We start from the raw sequence: 18,110 nt of genomic DNA on the forward strand, positions 1-18,110 counted from the left end.
CCTCCTGCCTCTTGTCAGCAACACTTACCATCATCACACATGCCGCGCGCAGCTTTTTTTTTTTTTCTTGAAACGATACCCTGTTCCCGTAAGGCCTTCTCCAATGGGCTTCTTCCCTATTTTTTCGATGCCAGCATTCCATGCTGTCTTGTGAGAACCCTATCTCGCTCCGCCAGCATCCAATGCAATGGCATGCCCACAACCCTGAAGCCCTTCCTTCAATCCTTCGTTTCAAGGACCTTAATTTTTTGCGCACCTTTTTTTTTTTTTTTCCTGCCCCGCTTTCGCTTCCCGCGGATGATGGGTCTCCCTAACTTTACACATCCGACCATGCCCACGCCACTTACTCGGCCATCTCCTCGCGATGTATCATCTGTTCTCTTCGAGGAGACCTTGATGAGGACATCCATTGCGTGTCTGTTGTTTTTTTCTCATTGTCGTAACATCTCACAGCCTTCATTGAATGGGTCACGCCTTTTTTTTTTTTTTTTTTGTATTGTTGTGGTGGTTACCCATCTGGGCTGCATGTATGCTTTCCTGATTTATCCAACACCAATACTCCTTCTGTTTGTACGCACTTTCGCTTCGTCCTTTGGCTACAGCACATTGTTTCCGAGGGTAGTGAAAGAAAAAAGAGGACGGGACTTGGCATCGGCATCTTTCATGGCGGCATACATTGCCATTGTAATCGAAGCACGATAAGGCGCAAAGGAAGGGAAGCGCTGGCACCACGTGGAGTGTCAGGGGATTATCTGGTGTAGAAGTCTCTGGAGAGATACCCGAGACCCGCTGCCCCATCACCTATCGAACCCATATTCCTATGGGTCATGATTTGCATATGACCCTTGTTCCTCGTTCCTTGTCCAGACTCGTATTTTCCTCGAGTGAGAACTTTCTTCCCTTTTCCCGTAATCGGACTGAGTGAGAGTGTGCATATTTTATGGCAATGGTACCATGCACATTGTAGGGGAAAGCGGCGAGTGGGGGGAGGGACGAGGACCCATTCGACCATTGCTCCATCACCCACAACCGATCTCCAATCTCTTTTCTTTTCTTTTCTTCTCTTCTTCTTCATCCCTCTCCCTCATTACCTTCCTGTTCAGTTCTGATCACCTTCCTACCTGTATATGTATAATATTCTAATCCCTAATCTCTAATACTTAATATACTTCTCTCACTCTCTTACTCTCACTCCCACCCGATCGCTTTACATCCACGCCCTATTCCTTCTATCTCTATACCTTCCTCCTCCTATCCCTTCTATCCTATCCCTCAATCCCCCTTCTCTCGCTAATCTTCTGTGCCGTCCCACTCCGCATCTCTCGCGATATCTTCCCATCACTCCCCTCCAATCCCCGTCCATCTCTCGCCCTCTCGCCCACTCGATTCGCACGTATACCCCACACGCCTACCGTCCGCTCTTCACTATTCACGCACCAGTTCAGATCTTCCGACTCCCTATACCCGACGCACTCCATCGCACGCGATAACACACCCTTAGGGGACCTTCCTCGCCTCCGTACCAGCCAGTCTCATCAGTCTCACAATCTATTATGCAATCAGAATCAAGGATGACCAGCCCCACGCCGAGATATACCATTCTGGTGACCATTGTCGAAGGTGAGTTTCAATCTAACAAGTAACCTATTTTTTTAACGATCCAATTGAGTTTATAGGACTTGTTCACGTCCCATCTTCCTTGTCCTTGTCCTTTTTTCTTTTTATATATATATATATATCCGTGCCTTGCTCTACTGCATATTAAGGCATTAGCAACCGAGTTGTAGTTCCATATCCGACTGCTCGCTGTGATATCAAAGGACTCAACACGTTCATATTCTCTTTGGATCCCGCATCCCACATCCACACAATAGTCTACTCCACTCCTCAATTTGCATCTGCCCTTTTGATCTTTTCCTCACTCTCGTCATCGCCCTCACCTCTCCACTTTTTTGGTTCCTCAAGAATGGGGGTTTTTTTCCTTGCCCTTCCTCTTTCCGGCTCTTTGTGTTCCCACACTTTTCTTTTTTCTTATGATTTCATCGCATGAGCCAATAGTGAGGGAACACAAAGGAGTACAAGATGAAAAGAAAAAGGGAGGACAGTGGGTAGAGTTGTGTAGGATAGTACAGGGGAAGGGCATCGCGAGATTAGGGTAGGGCAAGTAGAGGGTTGTTTTGAAGAAGGGATTGATGTCTCTTTTTGGTCTTTCGGAAACCTGCATCTGTGCATCTGTGCATATGGATCATATGCGCGACAGACAACACTTTGTCTTTCACGCCCGTTTGGGCATTGGTGGGCAATCGAGAAGGTGGCGAGCCATTTGTTTATTCTTTTTGCCATGGAGTAAAAAATCAATAACAGCATCAACAACAACATCAGCAACAAAAATTGATATCTACAAGGACGATGTGCGCAATGCCGCTTGTCAATGCAGGGCATTGCAACAAAAGGCAGACTGACAACAAAACAAAGACAGCAAAGGGTACCGTCGAGGAAAAGAAAAGCACCAAAGCGCGTGTGTTGCGATAGGTGATCGTGTGTAGAGGAGTTAACTGTAAATGAGAAAAAAAATATCCGGCGACCGGGGTGCTGTGTAGGACGGGGAGGGATGCTTCCACAATGGATTATATGAACGCGCTGCTATTCATAGATACCCCAACCCCCTCTCCTGGGGCACAGAGATACATAACCCCACATCCCTGTTTGTTCATTTTTATTTTCATTGCAGCCACGCGCATATCCTCGCTTGTACATGGCTATCTATTGCATCCATGGGTGTGCGGTGGGAGGGTCCAGCAACGGAAAGGGAAAGGGAAGGGAAGGGAACCATAGCCACATCCATTCCAATCTGCTCCTATTCCATCTTATCCCATCCCATCGACCGTTGGTTATATTTAGACTAGACGCATTCGTTTCGTTCCTGACGCGTGTTTGACTGACCAATCGTATTGCTCCGTTCTCGTATCTTTCTAGGCCGCTACTTCATCCGGGACCCAGACTGCCAACTGTTGGTGCAGTGCCAGTTTAACGACGCCCTCTTCATCGAGAACCCAGAGACTAATAGCCATTCCTATCCAGAGGTTCTCAGCACTGATCCCGTCGAGCAGACGCCCTACCCAATCTGGGACACAGAGCTCGCCTGGGATCTCGACGCGGAGGTCCTTGACATCCTCCGCATCGAGCGTGCGTCCCTGAAGCTCAACTGCTTCTCGATCAATCAAAAGACGAACGAGGAGGAGTCCTTGGGCCATGTCATTCTTGACCTATCCTCAGCATTCGAGCCCGAGTCCGCAGAGGAGCAGTGGACGACCCTGACCGGTTCTGATACTGCCGGTTTCCGCGGCTTGCAGCCCGAGCTCAAGATTGCCTTTACCATCGATGATGGTATCTCAGAAGTCACCCCCACGATCGACACCCTCTTGACCAGTATCGAGTCCACCTCTGGTTCTGAGGATGTCGAGCACCTGGAGCAACATCAGAAGCGCCTCAGCAAGGCCATGCTCCATGGTCTCGAGGAGGAAGACGAGACCGAGGATCAGTACGAGGATGACGATCAAGACGCACACGTACCCTCTGTCGGTGACAAGTCCTTCTACCACTCCAGGGACGATGATCATGATATCGATGTACCCGAGTTTGATGCCGACGAGTCCATGCAAATGGATATTCCCGTCGACATTGGCGAGGCATTGATCCCTACCGAAGTCAACGACAAGGGTTTCCTTCAGCTTGGTCTCGGTAGAGATTTCTTCATCTTTACAATCACAATCCAGACCGCCCGGAATATGGGCAGCCTTGTTGAACGCTATGCAGCCTCACAAGATAAGGGTGTCAAGGCTGTCGAGAAGGGTCTCTACCTTTACTATAGCTTCCTCGGCAACAACGTTGCTACTCAGTTCCTCAGCAACGCTGCCGAAGGTACTCCTATTGAGGAGATCGCCCTGAGGCTAAAGTCATCCATGGAGTCGATGTACCAACACTTCAGAGATGGCGAAGAGTTAGTGATCAACCTCTGCCACGAGGCGAATCTCATCGGTACAGCCACGATCCCCTTGGCCGTCATTCTCCTGCACGGAACCGCGAACCTGTTCCATGCCAGCCCCCAGTTCTACCCGTTCCAGGCCGCTCTTCAATCGAACGAGATGGGTTCCAAGCCCTCGCCATCTGAGATCGCCTTCATCCAGGTCGGCATGCACGTCACTCGCGATCTGAACACGCTCTCTGTCCCAAGCACACCGGCCATCCGTCGCTCGTCGCAGGGCTCATCCCCGAGAAGGATCATCAGACCTCCGGGCATCGAGGTTGACATGTCCCGCAATGTCGCTTCTTCCAGCTCTTCTCGCTCCCCACGTCGACATGACTACAAGTTTTCGATTGAGTTGACTTCGTTCAAGTCGCTCTCCCGGAACTTGTCCAACGTTTCTCTGCGGTACAACTACAGGCCATTTGGACCCAAGTCGACCCAGCCCCCTGTCAGTGTGTCTCGTTTGGTCCCTACCTCATTGCCTGATGCGCGCCGTACATTCCAGCTGTGCCAGACACCAGAAGCCCTCCGTAATCAACTCAAGACCCCGTTGGTTGTCGAAGTCTGGTGCCAGCACCCCGAGACCCACCAGAATGTCTTGCATGCCTCGGGCCAGATCCATCTGATCGATATTTTGGATGAGGGAGCGTCCCCGTCCTCTGAGGGCCGCATCCAACGTCTCCAATCAAGTTTTGTGGTAGTCCTGGAGGGTGGAAGCAACCCAGTCGGTGAGATTCAGTTTGCTTGCTCCCTGGAGGATCTTGGCGAGTACTTTGACAGCCAACAGAGCGAGATCCTATCGACCACGCCCATTCACTCGATGGAGCTCCACCATCAGCACCACTCAAGAGGAATCTCGGATGACCTGGCCAGCAGCGGGCCCGAGCCACAGTATGGTTTCCATCCAAGAGGCAGCAGCTACGAGGTTATGTCTTCAGAACAGGATGATGATCGCTCCCAAAGACATCAGCACCCTGTTTCGCACTTTGCGGAGGGATACAGTGACCACGATCGCATGGAGACTTCGGCGACCCCTGGACGAAACAGTCAGCGACCCGTTTCTGTTCGTCTCTCGCAGGTCCGCCACCTTTCGCAGGCCCACCAGAACAGCCATCCTCACCACCACCACCCCTATGGCAAGCCCTCGAGCCCATCTGGAAAGAACGACCCCCCCATGGACTACCAGATGGCGTTGAAGCAGCAGCTTGCTAAGCAGGTCGAGCTCAACCGTCAGGTTGAGTACGATCTGCTCCGTCGGTCGCCGATCTCGAGCTTGCCCCATTCTCTCCAGCAGACACTGCAGGCGGACAAGTCCACACGCCCCAGTACGACTCTTGACATGTTTGACAGCAAGGACAATGCCGAGGACATGATTGCACAGCAGGCGAAGCAGAAGATGAAGGATCTCAAGGCACTGGATTACCAAGTCCAGAAGCAGTTGATTGCGCTTGAGTTCCGAGAGCGCAAGCTGTTGCGTGCGGAGGAGGCCCTTCAGCGTCAGCAGACCAACTTCCAAAAGGTTCTGGATCGCCATGGATACTCTCAGGGTGCGTTCCAGCACCCAGACCAACCATTTGTGATGCAGAAGTCGTCGAGTGCCGCCAACGGCAACGGCAACCAGTCCATGATGGGAAGCAACCCAGCCCCTCAGGATTTCTTTTTGCTCCAGGATCGGTTCCGAGCCCTGCAGCGACAGAACCAGCTGTTGGAGGCCGAATTTAACCAGTACCGACAGGAGCACCCGGCCCATATTAACATGACGAGCGTGAACAATCTTCATCAGACGATTGCGGAACTCGAGTCAACGAACAGCAAGCTGATGAACGACGTGACGTTCGCGAACAACTATAAGGAGCACTACAAGGCCTTGTGGACGCATTCGCTCCAAGAGATTGCGTCGATGCGCCAGGATCTCCAGATGGGGATGGAGATCAAGATGATGCAGCAGTTTAACGAGGTCGATCAGCTGAAGCTCATGGGCATGACTCGCGCGGAGGCCGATCACGGCCAGGACCGGATTATTTTGCGCGGGATCAAGACGGAGCTCGAGATGCTGCAGCATCAGATGCAGCCGTTGTTCCCGGACGATGATATGTCGTGGGAGCAGCAGTCGCAGCATTCACAGCAGCAGCAACAGCAAAAGTCGCATCAGGAGGCTCCGATGCGCGGATCCGGGCGCCATGAACATCGCGGTAGCCGGGATGATGATAGCGAGGACTCGGATGATCATAGCCAGTACGGTCATCGTCGTGGACTCCAGCAGCAGCAGTTTCCATTCGGACAGAGTCAACAGCGACACCAGCAGACTCAGCAGCAGCGACAACAGACGCAGCAGCAGTATCGTGGAGGACAGCAGCAGCAGTTTGGGGGGATGACAAAGTCAGGGTATGAGCCTTTCCCGAGTTCGGCGCAGCGTGGTGGTGCCGGCGGTAACGGCGGAGGCAAATTTCAGGGGAGTTTGGAGTCCCTGATTGAGAGCGTGAGCAGCAGCAGCAACAACAACAACAACAACCAGATGAACAGCAGTAGCAGCAGCAATATTGGGTTGGGTCGATACGCACAGGCGAATATGGCAACGAACTTGAGCCTGCAGGAGGACGATGATGAGGAGCATGAGGACACGTTGGTCGATAATACGATGTTGCGATCGATGATGGGTAATGGACATGGATCGGCACCTTTCGGTCAAGGCCCCCAGAACCAGCAGGGGGGCAAGTTCCATGGCGGATCGATGATGGGGCCGTTCTCGAATACCCAGCATATTCACTCTTGAGTTGCCGATTTGACTTTGTGAATACCTAACACACACATACACACACTAACATTCATTCACAAAAAAAAAATAGTTTTTTATTACAGTAGTCCTTGTCTTTGCTGTTGCTCGTTGTTACCATAGCCTTCTTTTCCTGACCTTTAGAAACAAACCCTATCTTTGTATTTTTCTTTTTTTCTTTTTTTCTTTTTTTCTCTTCATTGTTTTCTATCTTGTATGCTGCAGCCTTGTATTGCTATCCATATCTCCCCCCTGCTTAGATCTTTTTTTTTTCTCTCTCTCTTCTTTTCTTTGTTTCATTTATACCCTCTTTTCCTTTTTTTTTTTCCCCTTACCACGGCAATCCGAAGTTGGAAGCTGGCAGCGTAGTAAAAATAAATAAATATACATCACAAAACTCGTCTTCTTTCTGCCGAGTCGTAAAACGCGGTCTATATCTGATTGTGAAACGCGTACAGAACACGTCGCGCGCTGAGCTAAATTACGTCACGCGACGCGTTTTCCTTCGGGGTCGAAACATGCGCAATTCCTTCACTCTCACCATTTTGCTCATCGCCTCCACCTCCGCCATTGTCCCCCCTCCCCCCCTTCCTTTTCCCTTCCTTCGCCAGCACCTACCCACCTTTTATTCCTCATTGCTTCACGATGGAGTTCCCGTCGGTGGGTGCGAATTGTGCCTTTGTATCCTGTCAATCGCACTCGTTCCTTCCGTTCGAATGTTCTTTCTGCGGGAGCACCTTCTGTGGGACCCATCGGCTCCCACAGGACCATGATTGTACGAACTGGTCGATGAACTCGTACGCGAACTCGGTTGAAGTCTGTGAGGTCTGCCAGAAGATGGTGCTTGTGCCTAAGCTGCAGGATCCTAAAACTATTGTAAGGGGGGGGGGTTTTTTTCTTTTTTTTTTTTCGATTCGTTATTTTTATCGGTACCTTTGTTGCCGCTATTGTTGATTGGCTGTAGTGTCATGGCGATGGTTCAATTGGCAACTTTTCTGAGCGCTATGCTATGGATGGATACCATGGAGGAAAACGAGGTTGACTAACGAACTATCTTTCTTATGCGGGCGGGTACGAATTGGACAAACAGTTGACCGAACATCAAAGTTCCGGCTGCACGACCCACCTGCTTCCACCCGTCCACTCGATCGCGGTCCTGTGTGGACTCGCACCGCGATGCAAGCGGCGGGACCGTGTCGTCCAGACGTGTCCTGATTGCGGCGTTACTTTTTGTTTAGCACACCGACATGCTGTTGACCATGCGTGTTCGAAAATCGGAGACCGCAAACGGCAGGCGGAGGCGGAGATGCAGCGGAAGAAAGATCTCGGGGCGGAGATCAAGGAGAAGTTTGGGATTGTACCGGGCGATGGGAAGGCCAAAGCGAGGAAGGAAGGTGGGGAGGGCCAAAATGAGGAGGAGAAGAAGAGGGAGAGAGCCGAGAAGGCCAAGGCGGCGATTGCGGAGGCGAAAGCAAAGGTTGCGGCAAGGAATAATGCAGCTGGCACAGGGGTAGCAGCAGAAGCAGGCGGGCCGACATCAACGACGAAGACGATGGCATCGACACCACCGAAGGTCAAGAAGGCGTCAAGGGTGGTCTCGGTGATGAAGCTAAAGAAGATTGCGCAGGTAACGAACATACTCTAAGTTAGTTTATTGTAAGCACCTTCTGGAACCTCTTTGGACTGACCGGTCTTTTTATTTTGTTCTTCGGGACGTTGATCTGCAGGGCGAAGACAAGGTCCCGCTTAGCTCGAGAATCTATGTATCAATACGATCGCCCACGTTTCCGCATCTGGATGACAAGGCTGTTTATATCGACAAGGTATCATTTTTCTCTACCGCTGATTTTGTTTTGTCGATATACTTGTTCCTGATACTTTGACTAATTTGCCCTGCCGCATGTTTCTTGCTACGAAACAGACATGGACTGTTGGACGATCTCTGGATAAGATTTTGGAGTGGCTGAAGATTGTTGTACCCAAGAATGAGCCCTTTGACGCGCAAAAGGTAAACCGCACACTTTCTGTGCGTTCTTTCATCAGCACATCATATCTATTTCCAAGAGAACTGGTACTGAACTTGTCCTTATCCTTCCGTTTCATGTTGCACATCCAATTAGCGGTTCAGCATATTCCATGCGAAGGATATAGGGGATATACCGGTGGTGCTCAATATGCAGGACCGCCTACAACAGATGGCGCAGGTCGAAAGCGGCGACATCTTTTACTTGGCTCCTGCAGATTGCACTTGGCCAAGCACATAATAAAGCCCGCATCGTCAAAAAACACTGCCAAGTTCAGTCGAGCAACTGCATCTGCTTATTCGTGAACAACGAAAAAAGGAAAAGAAAAAGAAAAAAAAATGTATTTACAGGAAAACAGCGACCATTACAGCGCACCCTTGACGACCAAAACAACGGGGACGTGGTCACTCGCTCCATAGCATTCATCACGAATGACACTCTCGACGACACGCTCCTTCTGCAACTCCTTATCTGTGACAAAGTAATCCAATCGCCAGCCAATACCCTTGACACGACACTGGAACCGATAAGAGAAATACGAATACTGTCCTGCAGCCTCAGGTCCCTCTCCCTGGGTCTCACGGAACGTATCGACCAAATCAACCTCATCCAGGATCGCGGAGAAGCCGGCTCGTTCCTCCTTTGTGAATCCCGCAGACATAGTATTTGTAGTCGGGTTGCGCAGATCGATGGGCTTATGGCAGACATTGAGATCGCCCGTCCAGATGATATGCTTTCCCTTGGCCTTGAGCTGAAGGAGCCATTCCTTCATGGCGACATCCCAAACCATACGTTCCTTGAGGCGGACGAGGCCTTGGCCGGCGTTGGGAACGTAGCACCCAAGGAGGAAGCAGGTCGGATACTCAAGGGTGACGATGCGGCCCTTGGTGCAGCCGGGGTCAGGGTGGGTGGGGAGACCGGGGGTGACGTTCAGAGGAGTAGTCTTGGAGAAAATGGCGACACCGGCGTAGCCCTTTTTGTCCTTCTCGAAGCCCCACCAGCTGAAAGGGTAGACCTTGGGATCGACAAGATTGAGGAGTGGTTGGTTAACCTTGTGCTCTTGCAGGCAGATCACGTCGGCGTCTTCGGCGCTGATGTATGTTTTAAACCCCTAGGAACATTAGAGAAAGAGGAGGGGGGTCGGTGTACAGTTAGTTATCGATGTTTCTTCGTTCTTCTTGCAGAATAGAAAGTAACACAGTGCATGATGGAAGATGTGCCAGATGTTTTACCTTCTTCAAGGACGCGTTCAGGCCACTGACGTTCCAGGACGTGAGCTTGACACATCCCTCAGGAGCCTTGGGCAACGACAACTTGGTGGGCATCACAGTGTTGGTATGGGCTCCTGTACGGATCGGCGTCTTAGCTTCAGACCCCTTCTTGACCAAGGCTGGTTTCTTTGCGGGCGCTGTCTTAATTGGTTTGGTCGTCGTGGCCTCTGCCTTGGCAGAGTCGCCGTCCTCCAGGTCGTTATCGTCCTGATCCTCATTGTAGTCGTGCCTGGCCTTCAAACGCTTGTTGGAGGCATCCGTGGATGTTTCGGTAGCGGCCATAGTGGTGGTGGTGTTTGAGGTTTCTTCTATGGAGACACTGCTGGCACCGATCTTTGCGGTGACTCGAGAAGAGGAGAGGGAAGTGGTTGCGATGGTGCGTTTGGTGGTCATGGTCGTCGACTGGGTTAAGAAGACTGATTCGAGGAAGGGCTGAAACTGGCACGGTCGAGTCGACGAAGAAAGATGTCGAGATGCTGGTGTTGTTGAGTGGGAAGGGATGACTAACCGAGGCAGGATGCGGAGGTGTGCAATCGGGTGAAGAGGAGATCGCATGGGGAGGGGTGTCTGTTTTGGTGGCAACAAAGCGCAAACAGCGAGACGCGCCATTGGGCAAGAGCGGAGTCAGGAACATGGACACAGGTCACAGAACTAGTCCATTCGGTTCTTGCCAGTGATCTTACATACCTTGTCTGCATCGCGATCAACCATGGACTTGCCAGGACAGACACCCAACATTCTCAGCAAAGGAGGAAAGACTCCTGTTACGGTCTTTACAGGATTCGTCGGCGTTGGAAAGACTGTATGTAGCTTGACTCTATTTGTCCTTGTCCCAGCCGAAAAGCAACTGAATAACTGGACTCACCATTGACTTTTATATCGTGGTATGCTAGACCATTATCCTATCCCTGCTGCAATCAATGCCCAAGGGATACAAGTTTTGTCTGCTCAAGAACGAATTCGGAGATGTGAAAGGTTCATCTTTTCTTCCTGATCATCGTATCGCTATGGAGAATGGCAAAGGATCGCGTCTCACTGACCGCACACGTTCTTTTCTTAATATGCAGTTGATTCCCAGATCGCAAAGCTGAGCAATATCGATGTTCAGGAAATGACCAATGGGTGTCTGTGTTGCGTCCTTGTCGGCCAGATGAAAGAGGGGCTCCTGGAGCTGAAGGAGAAGTATCAGCCAGATCGCATCATTATCGAAACCAGTGGCTCTGCATTCCCAGGTACAAAAAAAAGAAGAAAGACGAAGCCCACTTTTCTCGATCGAAATGCATTCGTTTTGCATATCAGGAACCAAATATCATACTGAATCAAGTATCTTGCACCATATATGACTCGTAATCGTTAGGTCCAATTGCATGGCAGATCAGGGAGTTGGCGGACGATGGATTCGTGCTGGACTCGATCTTGAACGTGGTCGATTGCAAGAACTTTAATGGATATGCTGACAACAGTTACACGGCACAGTTGCAAGCCAAGTACACAGATCTGGTTCTCTTGACCAAGCACGAGGGTGTATGTTGTTTGCCATCATATCGTTATGCAGATCACTAAAAAAAAAAAAAAAAAAAAAAAAAGAAAAAGAACTAATAGGTTGATGAGTATGCTAACTAAATCTCCCCATATATACTTAGGTCAGTGAAAGGGAATTGGACAGAGTTATCGACCGCGTCAACGATCTGAACACGGACGCACCAAAGGTTTTTGTCAACGCCGACCAACCCGTCTCTCCCGAATTGATCTTTGGCCTCGACACTAAACTCTTTGAGCTACAGGGAGCCATGGCGCCCAACAACAAGGCCTTCGAGGACGAGTTAGACCAACAGGGGAATAAGGCTCATTACAAGAATGAGTTCGACACTATGGAGATCAAATGCTTTGGCGACAGAGACGGTCGCGCCGGCCACCTCAGTCTAGAGAAGTTTGAACAGTTCTTGGCAACACTGGATAAGGATGATGTGTATCGACTCAAGGGCTTTGTACGACTCTCAGGAATCAGGAATGGGGATGGTGAGACGCCAAGGATATTGGTCTGTGTGATTAACCATGCGTTTGGCAAGTGGACGATTATCCCAATGCCCGAGAAGCAGGACCTGGAACCTTCGGAGGAGCGGACGGATAGTCCGGCGCATGATCATGATCATGGTCACGAGGGACACCAACACCATAGCCATCCCCATGCGTCGAACCATAAGAACAAGAATCAGGCTCTGCAGATGCATTTTATTCTAATGGGCGAGCTGTGGGGCATTAAGCATAAGCTGATCTATGGATGCGGAGCAAATTACCCGACCGGCCATGTCCTCTGTGAGTTCAAGAACAGTCGAGAGGTTGTTGAGTGGGACAAGTCGTTACCGGGGACGTATACCGAGTTCGTGACGGAGCAAATGGCGTCGAAGCAGTAGTCGCGAGGGAAATGATAAACATGGATATAGAGCTATATAACATCATGTCGTTGTGCGGACTAAATCGATGGTTTTGTTTTTTGTTTTCTATCTTTTTATTTTTGCTTTCGTTTTATTAATGGCCGTTTTGGCACAGCGATCTTCAAAGAAGGAGCATTCCCATCCGTAGCTGGTTATCGAGATCGCATGCTACAAAGAATCCTTCTAGGTCTTCGTTAAACTCGAGCGACAGGACGCCTTCGTTTGCGAAATCGCAGAATCCGAGTGGTCTGATCCGTTGTTTCACGTCTCCGTGTTGGAACCTTTTGTTATCGCAAAAAAAAAGAAAGGGATACCAGTGAATATCTCAAGTTGCAGCAGTCTTTACATTTACCGCCGAAAAAGCCGAAAAAGACAACAGCAACTTACATGTGAATCTTGCCGTCAGAGTCTGTGACGACAAAGATATCCGGCCGCTGAGGAACATGCTTCCCCTGCCACAGCGTACTACCTTCACCATTCTCTCCCATACCAATCCCCTCTAACGGAGTCCAGTTCCCTTGCGCGCACGACAATTCCCCGTCCACGACCGCGATCGTATGCATGGTCCCCTCCAAGGTCGAGGCGACCATTGACCTCGCCCCTCCATGCCTCCTGTCGAATTCGAGAGAACACACCCCAAACTTAATGTTCATCTCGAAAATCGGCCGACCCATCCTCAGATCCAGAACCCGGATATCTCCATTATCGTATCCCGCCGCGACGAGTAAATCGTCAGCACCCGATTCTGCGCCCGCGATCGAAGTCCCCATAGTCACACACCAGACATCGTGTCCCTTGGCGCCCTTCTTGGGCGCGATATTCGAGATCGGGCTCGCACTTGCCCCACCACCGGCCGCGGCTTCCTTATGGTTCTGACGAGCATCCCAAAGTTTCACAGTACCATCCCGACATCCTGTCACGAACTCGGGCCGCCCCGACACCGCACCCGCGCCATCCATACAATTGACAACATCCTCGTGTGCCTTGAACGTGCTCAGCGGAAATTCTGTCCTATTCAGGTCCCACTGCCCCACGCGTCCTTCAAAGTCCCCCGTCAAGAGATGTGGCAACGTCGACGTCCGAGCGCTCGACCGAAACGTCCCGCTCTTGAACTGTGTCTTCTTCTCGGTCTCGGAGACCAATTCGAGATGTATATTTTCCGCTGCCGGTTTCTTTGTCGCCGACCGTTTCTTTCCTTTGGCGCTCGTGTTTATGGCGGGGGCGTCAAAGGTGTTGGCGCAGACTTGGATAACCCCAAACCCACTGTCGTTCGAACCGAACGCACATATCTTCGTCGTCCCCGGGATCCAGAGCGCCTGAAATGCTGTGTAATCGAGCCGCTTGTTCGCGACGTGCATTATGTTGGCATCAATGACCGGTTTTGACATCTCGACAAGTTGAACGTGTTCGATGGTGAATTGTTAACGAACAACCATGTATACATTTGACAACGAGTACTCTTTGACAATAGTGACCGCTTCCAGAAATCCCTTATTGCAGAAAACCCTAGATAGTTGGAAGCGCGTTGCATAGCGACCTAATATTTATACATGGTGTGTTGTTTACTTGCGAATTCAGGCCAGGCACTATCTTATGCTCTTGTCTATGATTAAGAATGTTACAAGGTCCGTGATCCTATCCTTCCATTGCTCCATTATGCCCCTCGCGACAGGCGCTTCGTCTCATCTGGCGTAAGCTTCAACATTTGAGCGACCACAGGCACCAATTGTTGCTATATTGTAGGATAAAATAAGATAAAATGGGAAGAACACAATAGCAGCATTAGCCGACCCAGTTTGAATAAAATAGCAAGCCAGGGTTAGGAAAGTAGCATAAACTTACGCGACGCTCCTTGTGCTCCATAAAGTTCAGCAGTACGTTCTTCAGGTACTCCACATTAACATCATCTTCCTGCTGTGGTGTCTGCTGTGAAAGAAGTCGCCCGAAATGAGGCGTGCTAGGTGGCGTCGACTGCGGTGACATGGCTCCCCTATTGTTCGGCCCCGATGTCTGTACCGTCGGCGTCTGCGGTACACCACTGCCACCTGGTGCGAACGGGCCTGGACTTGGGGATGGTGACACTCCTGGCATTTGCTTCTGCAGCTTGCGGACCTCCTCCTTCAGCGTCTTGTTGAGTGTGCGCAAATGTCCCTCGCGCATCTTGGACTCCTCGACAAATTTCTCGTGCAAGCTCTTTTCCTGTGCAAGAATCCCTTCTAGGTCCTTGAAATGTTGCTATGAACGCAGCAGGCGTGCATTGTGTCAGCTCCGATTTCTTCGATGATGTGTATATAATCAACGAACGATAGGAAAATACTTACGAGTCCCAGTTCGAGGTCACGCTTGCGGTCCTTCAGCTCCTTGACTTCGGCCTCCAGCGCGGCCACCTGCTCACCATTCTGCTGCCGAAGCTCAGTCAACTGCTTGACCTCTTCGCTCCTCCTGTTCTCCTTCTCCTTTAGTTCCGCAATCACTGTTTCCTTTTCGTTAACAGCCGCCTTCAGCTTCTCGACCTCAGCGCCCAAGGTCTCCTTGGTCTCCTCGACTTCCTGCTGCAGATTTTCCAGCACAGTTCGATGCGTCTCACTACGAGTCTTCATAGCAGATTGCACCTGTTCCAGTTTGACCTCCAACTCTGATGCCTTCCTCCTCAGTCCCTCGCACTCGGCAACCTTTGTCTCTGCCAACCGTTTAGCATGCGAGGTCTCTTCCTCCAACATCGTCACCCTATCGCGCGCCTCTTCAAGCTGGTGACGATACTCCCTCATTTCGTGTTCCACGTTCTCGAGAGATGTTTGAGACGATTCAAACTCGGCCTGCTTCATCTGAAGTTGATCGAAATACTGCTCCTTCTCCTGGATCAACTTCTCCTTGTCCTGCGCCATCTTCGCATGCACTGCTTGCAAACGCGACAGGTCACTGGCTGCAGTTGCCTGTTGAGCTGTCGCCTTGTTTACTTGCGTCTTGGCCTCCTGTGTAGCCTTCGCCATCGCAATCTTGACGTCTTCCAGTTCGTCCGCGACCTCTTGCTTCTCTTTCTCGAGTCTCAGGATCTGCTTGCGTGTTGTCTTAAGCAATGTCATCGACTTCTGTAGCTTGTCCTCGTCTTCGGCTTTTGTCTTGCGGGCCTCTTCCAGGTCTTCGTCACGCTGATGGATCGTCTCCTTCGCGAGTGCGAGCGCCTCCTTCGTGTCACGGTCCTTGTTCATCAGCGAGCTGACCTTCGCCTGCAGTTCGTTCACCTTCTCCTGGGCCTCGGTCTTGCCTGCCGACATCTGTGAATTGTCGTCCTCCATGACCTTCAGCAGCTTGGCGGCCTCGTCCTTTTGTGCTTTGATGTCCTTGAGCTGAGTCTCAAGATCTCCCATTTGCTTTTCCAGAGACTCTTTTTCCATGGTCAGAGTGTGCACCTGCTCCTGCAGTCCCTTGATCTCGATAGAGCTCGATGACTCAAACTCCTTCAACTGCGCCTCCACTTTGGCAAGTTCGGTCTTGTTATCCTGCAATTCCTTGGTAAGGGAAGCAACCTTCTCTTCGACATCCTGCGTGGTCTTGGATGCGCCTTCATGAGTAGTCTTCAGCTCCGCCTCAGCCGACGCCAGCTTGGCCAGAGCAGCATCACGTTCGACGACGATGTTATCATAATTCGACTTCAGCTCTTGATGCCCCGTATCATTGTCCTTGGTCACCTTGTCGAGATTAGCGCGCACAGATTCCAGATCCTTAGTCAAGGATTCCTTTTCCTCCGTCAACGCGGCAATCTGGCTGTTCAAGGCATCCTGGTGACCTTTCTTGGCTGTCTTGGATTGCTCGGCCTGGGTTTCAAGTGCCACAACCTTTTCTTGAAGAAGATTGCGCTCCTTGGTTAGCTCCTCAACCTTCTCCCGAACAATGTCGCGCTCCATTGTCAACTCCTCGAGCTTGATAATTGCAGACTGATCAGCCTCGCGAGCCGTCTCAAGTTCACCGATGAGTCGCTCTCTCTCTGACTTTGCGCGGTCCTGCTCCTTGGTCAGCAAACCTTGATGTTCTCCGATCTTGGCCTCGAGTTCCATCTTTTCCTTGCGCAAGTTCACAATTTCTTTCTCGATTGCCTGATGCTTCTCCTGTGCGGTCTTCTCTGCCTCCAGACGAGCAATTTCAAGTTCTTCGTGCTTCTTGACCAAACTTTCGCGCTCCTTCGTTATAGTCTTGACCTGCTCGACAGTTTCCTCATACTTCTTGCTACCTGAGACGGATACCTCTAAGAGCTGCTTTTTGACATCTTCAAGCTCATTGGCCAATGCTTGCTCTCTTTCCTTGACATCCTCAAGCTCATTGGCTAATGTTTGCTCTCTTTCCTTGACGTCCTGCAGCTCCTTTACAGCAGCAGCCTTCTTAGCCTCGAGCTCCGTAATCTTCTTTGCCGTCGCAGAGGAGGAATCCTGGTACAGCTGCAGTGCGTTATCAAGCTTTGCCTGCATTGCATCCATCCTAGTCGCGGTGCTCCCATGATCAATTGCCTCCAGTCTTTCGAGACTATCCTTGAGGGTCGAAACCAGAGCCTCGGCTTCTTGCTTGGCAGCCTTAGTGTGGTTCAGCTCCTGACGCAGTTTCTTTTGAGCATTCTTTGAAGGATTCTGGTTAAGGGCGACGATCTCTGCTTCAAGCTGTTTGATCTTGGCCTGTGTTTCTTCCTCAGCCGCAGATGATGACTCGGACTCGACTATCAGTCCCTTGCCCTTGTTCTCTGTAGTGTCCGCAGGAGTAGTAGTAGTAGCAACAGCGGCCTGGGTTTGCTGCTTTGCTTTGAGGAGATCCTCCTCCAAAGATGCAATCCTGCCAGTGCTATTGCGCTCCTGCTCCTGCACAGCAGCCAGTTTCGCCAAAATCTCGTCTTTCTCCCTGTTCAACAAGTCGACTTCTTGCTGCAGCTCATCCGCTTTAACAGTCTTGGCCTCCAGTTCTTTTTCCTTTTCGTCCGCCTTAGACTTCCATTCCTCCATGGCCTGAAGACTGCTCGCTCCATTGCGTTCCTTTTCCTGAACAACAGCCAGCTTCGCCAAAATCTCGTCCTTCTCCTCGGTCAGCGCATCGACTTCCTGCTGGAGTTCGTCAGCCTCGAGGGCCTTGGATTTCAGCTCCTGCTCCTTCGACTCGACCTCGACTTTCCATTCCTCCAGAATCTTGGTCTTTTCACCCAGGAGGATCTGTATGTGCTGCTCGTTCTCGGATGCAGCTTTAGCAAGAGCCTCCTTTTCTGCAGCCAAGGATTCGATCTGTTTCTGGTTTTCCTCGGCTTCCTTCTCCTTCTCAGCGACCATGGCAGTGGCTACAGCCAACTCTGTAGACAAATCCGGTCGTTCGTTCAGCCGCTTCTCAAGATCATCGCGCTCTTTGGTCAAAGTGAGAACAGTTTCTTGCTGCTTCTGAATCTCCTCCTGAAGGGTCTCCAGCTTGTCCTGGACCTTTTGCACTTCCTCTCCGGATTGGCTGGCCTGATTGACATGCTGTTCGACGCGCTGTTCCAGATCCTGTCTCTCCTTCTTCAACCGTGTCAACTCTTCTTCGCGATCCTTGAGTGTCTTCTCGTTCTCGGTA

At 50.8% G+C, this 18,110-nt stretch overlaps 5 protein-coding genes across 5 annotated transcripts; 3 read left to right on the plus strand and 2 right to left on the minus strand.

Annotated features, from left to right (window-relative positions):
- Positions 1–1,571: 1,571 nt before the first annotated feature.
- On the plus strand, positions 1,572–6,800 carry BC939DRAFT_498633 (Cep120 protein-domain-containing protein; the record flags this gene model as incomplete). The annotated part of the gene is made up of 2 exons (XM_051559838.1): positions 1,572–1,620; positions 2,977–6,800. 2 exons carry the CDS (start codon positions 1,572–1,574, stop codon positions 6,798–6,800), a joined length of 3,873 nt encoding a protein of 1,290 aa, XP_051417139.1.
- Positions 6,801–7,340: 540 nt separating this feature from the next.
- BC939DRAFT_146129 (uncharacterized protein) lies at positions 7,341–9,109 on the plus strand. The gene is made up of 5 exons (XM_051550187.1): positions 7,341–7,676; positions 7,891–8,427; positions 8,528–8,623; positions 8,722–8,808; positions 8,921–9,109. The coding sequence occupies exons 1-5, from the start codon at positions 7,446–7,448 to the stop codon at positions 9,062–9,064; spliced, it is 1,095 nt and encodes a 364-aa protein (XP_051417140.1). The 5' UTR covers positions 7,341–7,445; the 3' UTR covers positions 9,065–9,109.
- A 79-nt stretch (positions 9,110–9,188) lies between these two features.
- On the minus strand, positions 9,189–10,377 carry BC939DRAFT_391664 (Endonuclease/exonuclease/phosphatase; the record flags this gene model as incomplete). Its single annotated transcript, XM_051551973.1, has 2 exons — positions 9,189–9,935; positions 10,057–10,377. The coding sequence occupies 2 exons, from the start codon at positions 10,375–10,377 to the stop codon at positions 9,189–9,191; spliced, it is 1,068 nt and encodes a 355-aa protein (XP_051417141.1).
- Positions 10,378–10,753: 376 nt separating this feature from the next.
- On the plus strand, positions 10,754–12,595 carry BC939DRAFT_405822 (CobW/HypB/UreG, nucleotide-binding domain-containing protein). Its single transcript, XM_051552840.1, has 5 exons — positions 10,754–10,897; positions 10,989–11,070; positions 11,163–11,327; positions 11,453–11,619; positions 11,739–12,595. The coding sequence occupies exons 1-5, from the start codon at positions 10,805–10,807 to the stop codon at positions 12,507–12,509; spliced, it is 1,278 nt and encodes a 425-aa protein (XP_051417142.1). The 5' UTR covers positions 10,754–10,804; the 3' UTR covers positions 12,510–12,595.
- Positions 12,596–12,651: 56 nt separating this feature from the next.
- On the minus strand, positions 12,652–13,918 carry BC939DRAFT_498637 (WD40-repeat-containing domain protein; the record flags this gene model as incomplete). The annotated part of the gene is made up of 2 exons (XM_051559839.1): positions 12,652–12,811; positions 12,918–13,918. The coding sequence occupies 2 exons, from the start codon at positions 13,916–13,918 to the stop codon at positions 12,652–12,654; spliced, it is 1,161 nt and encodes a 386-aa protein (XP_051417143.1).
- Between the last annotated feature and the right edge of the window lie 4,192 nt (positions 13,919–18,110).

This window comes from Gamsiella multidivaricata (genome assembly GCF_025024155.1).
Source record: "Gamsiella multidivaricata strain RSA 2152 chromosome Unknown BC939scaffold_3, whole genome shotgun sequence".
Taxonomy (NCBI): Eukaryota; Fungi; Mortierellomycota; class Mortierellomycetes; order Mortierellales; family Mortierellaceae; genus Gamsiella; species Gamsiella multidivaricata.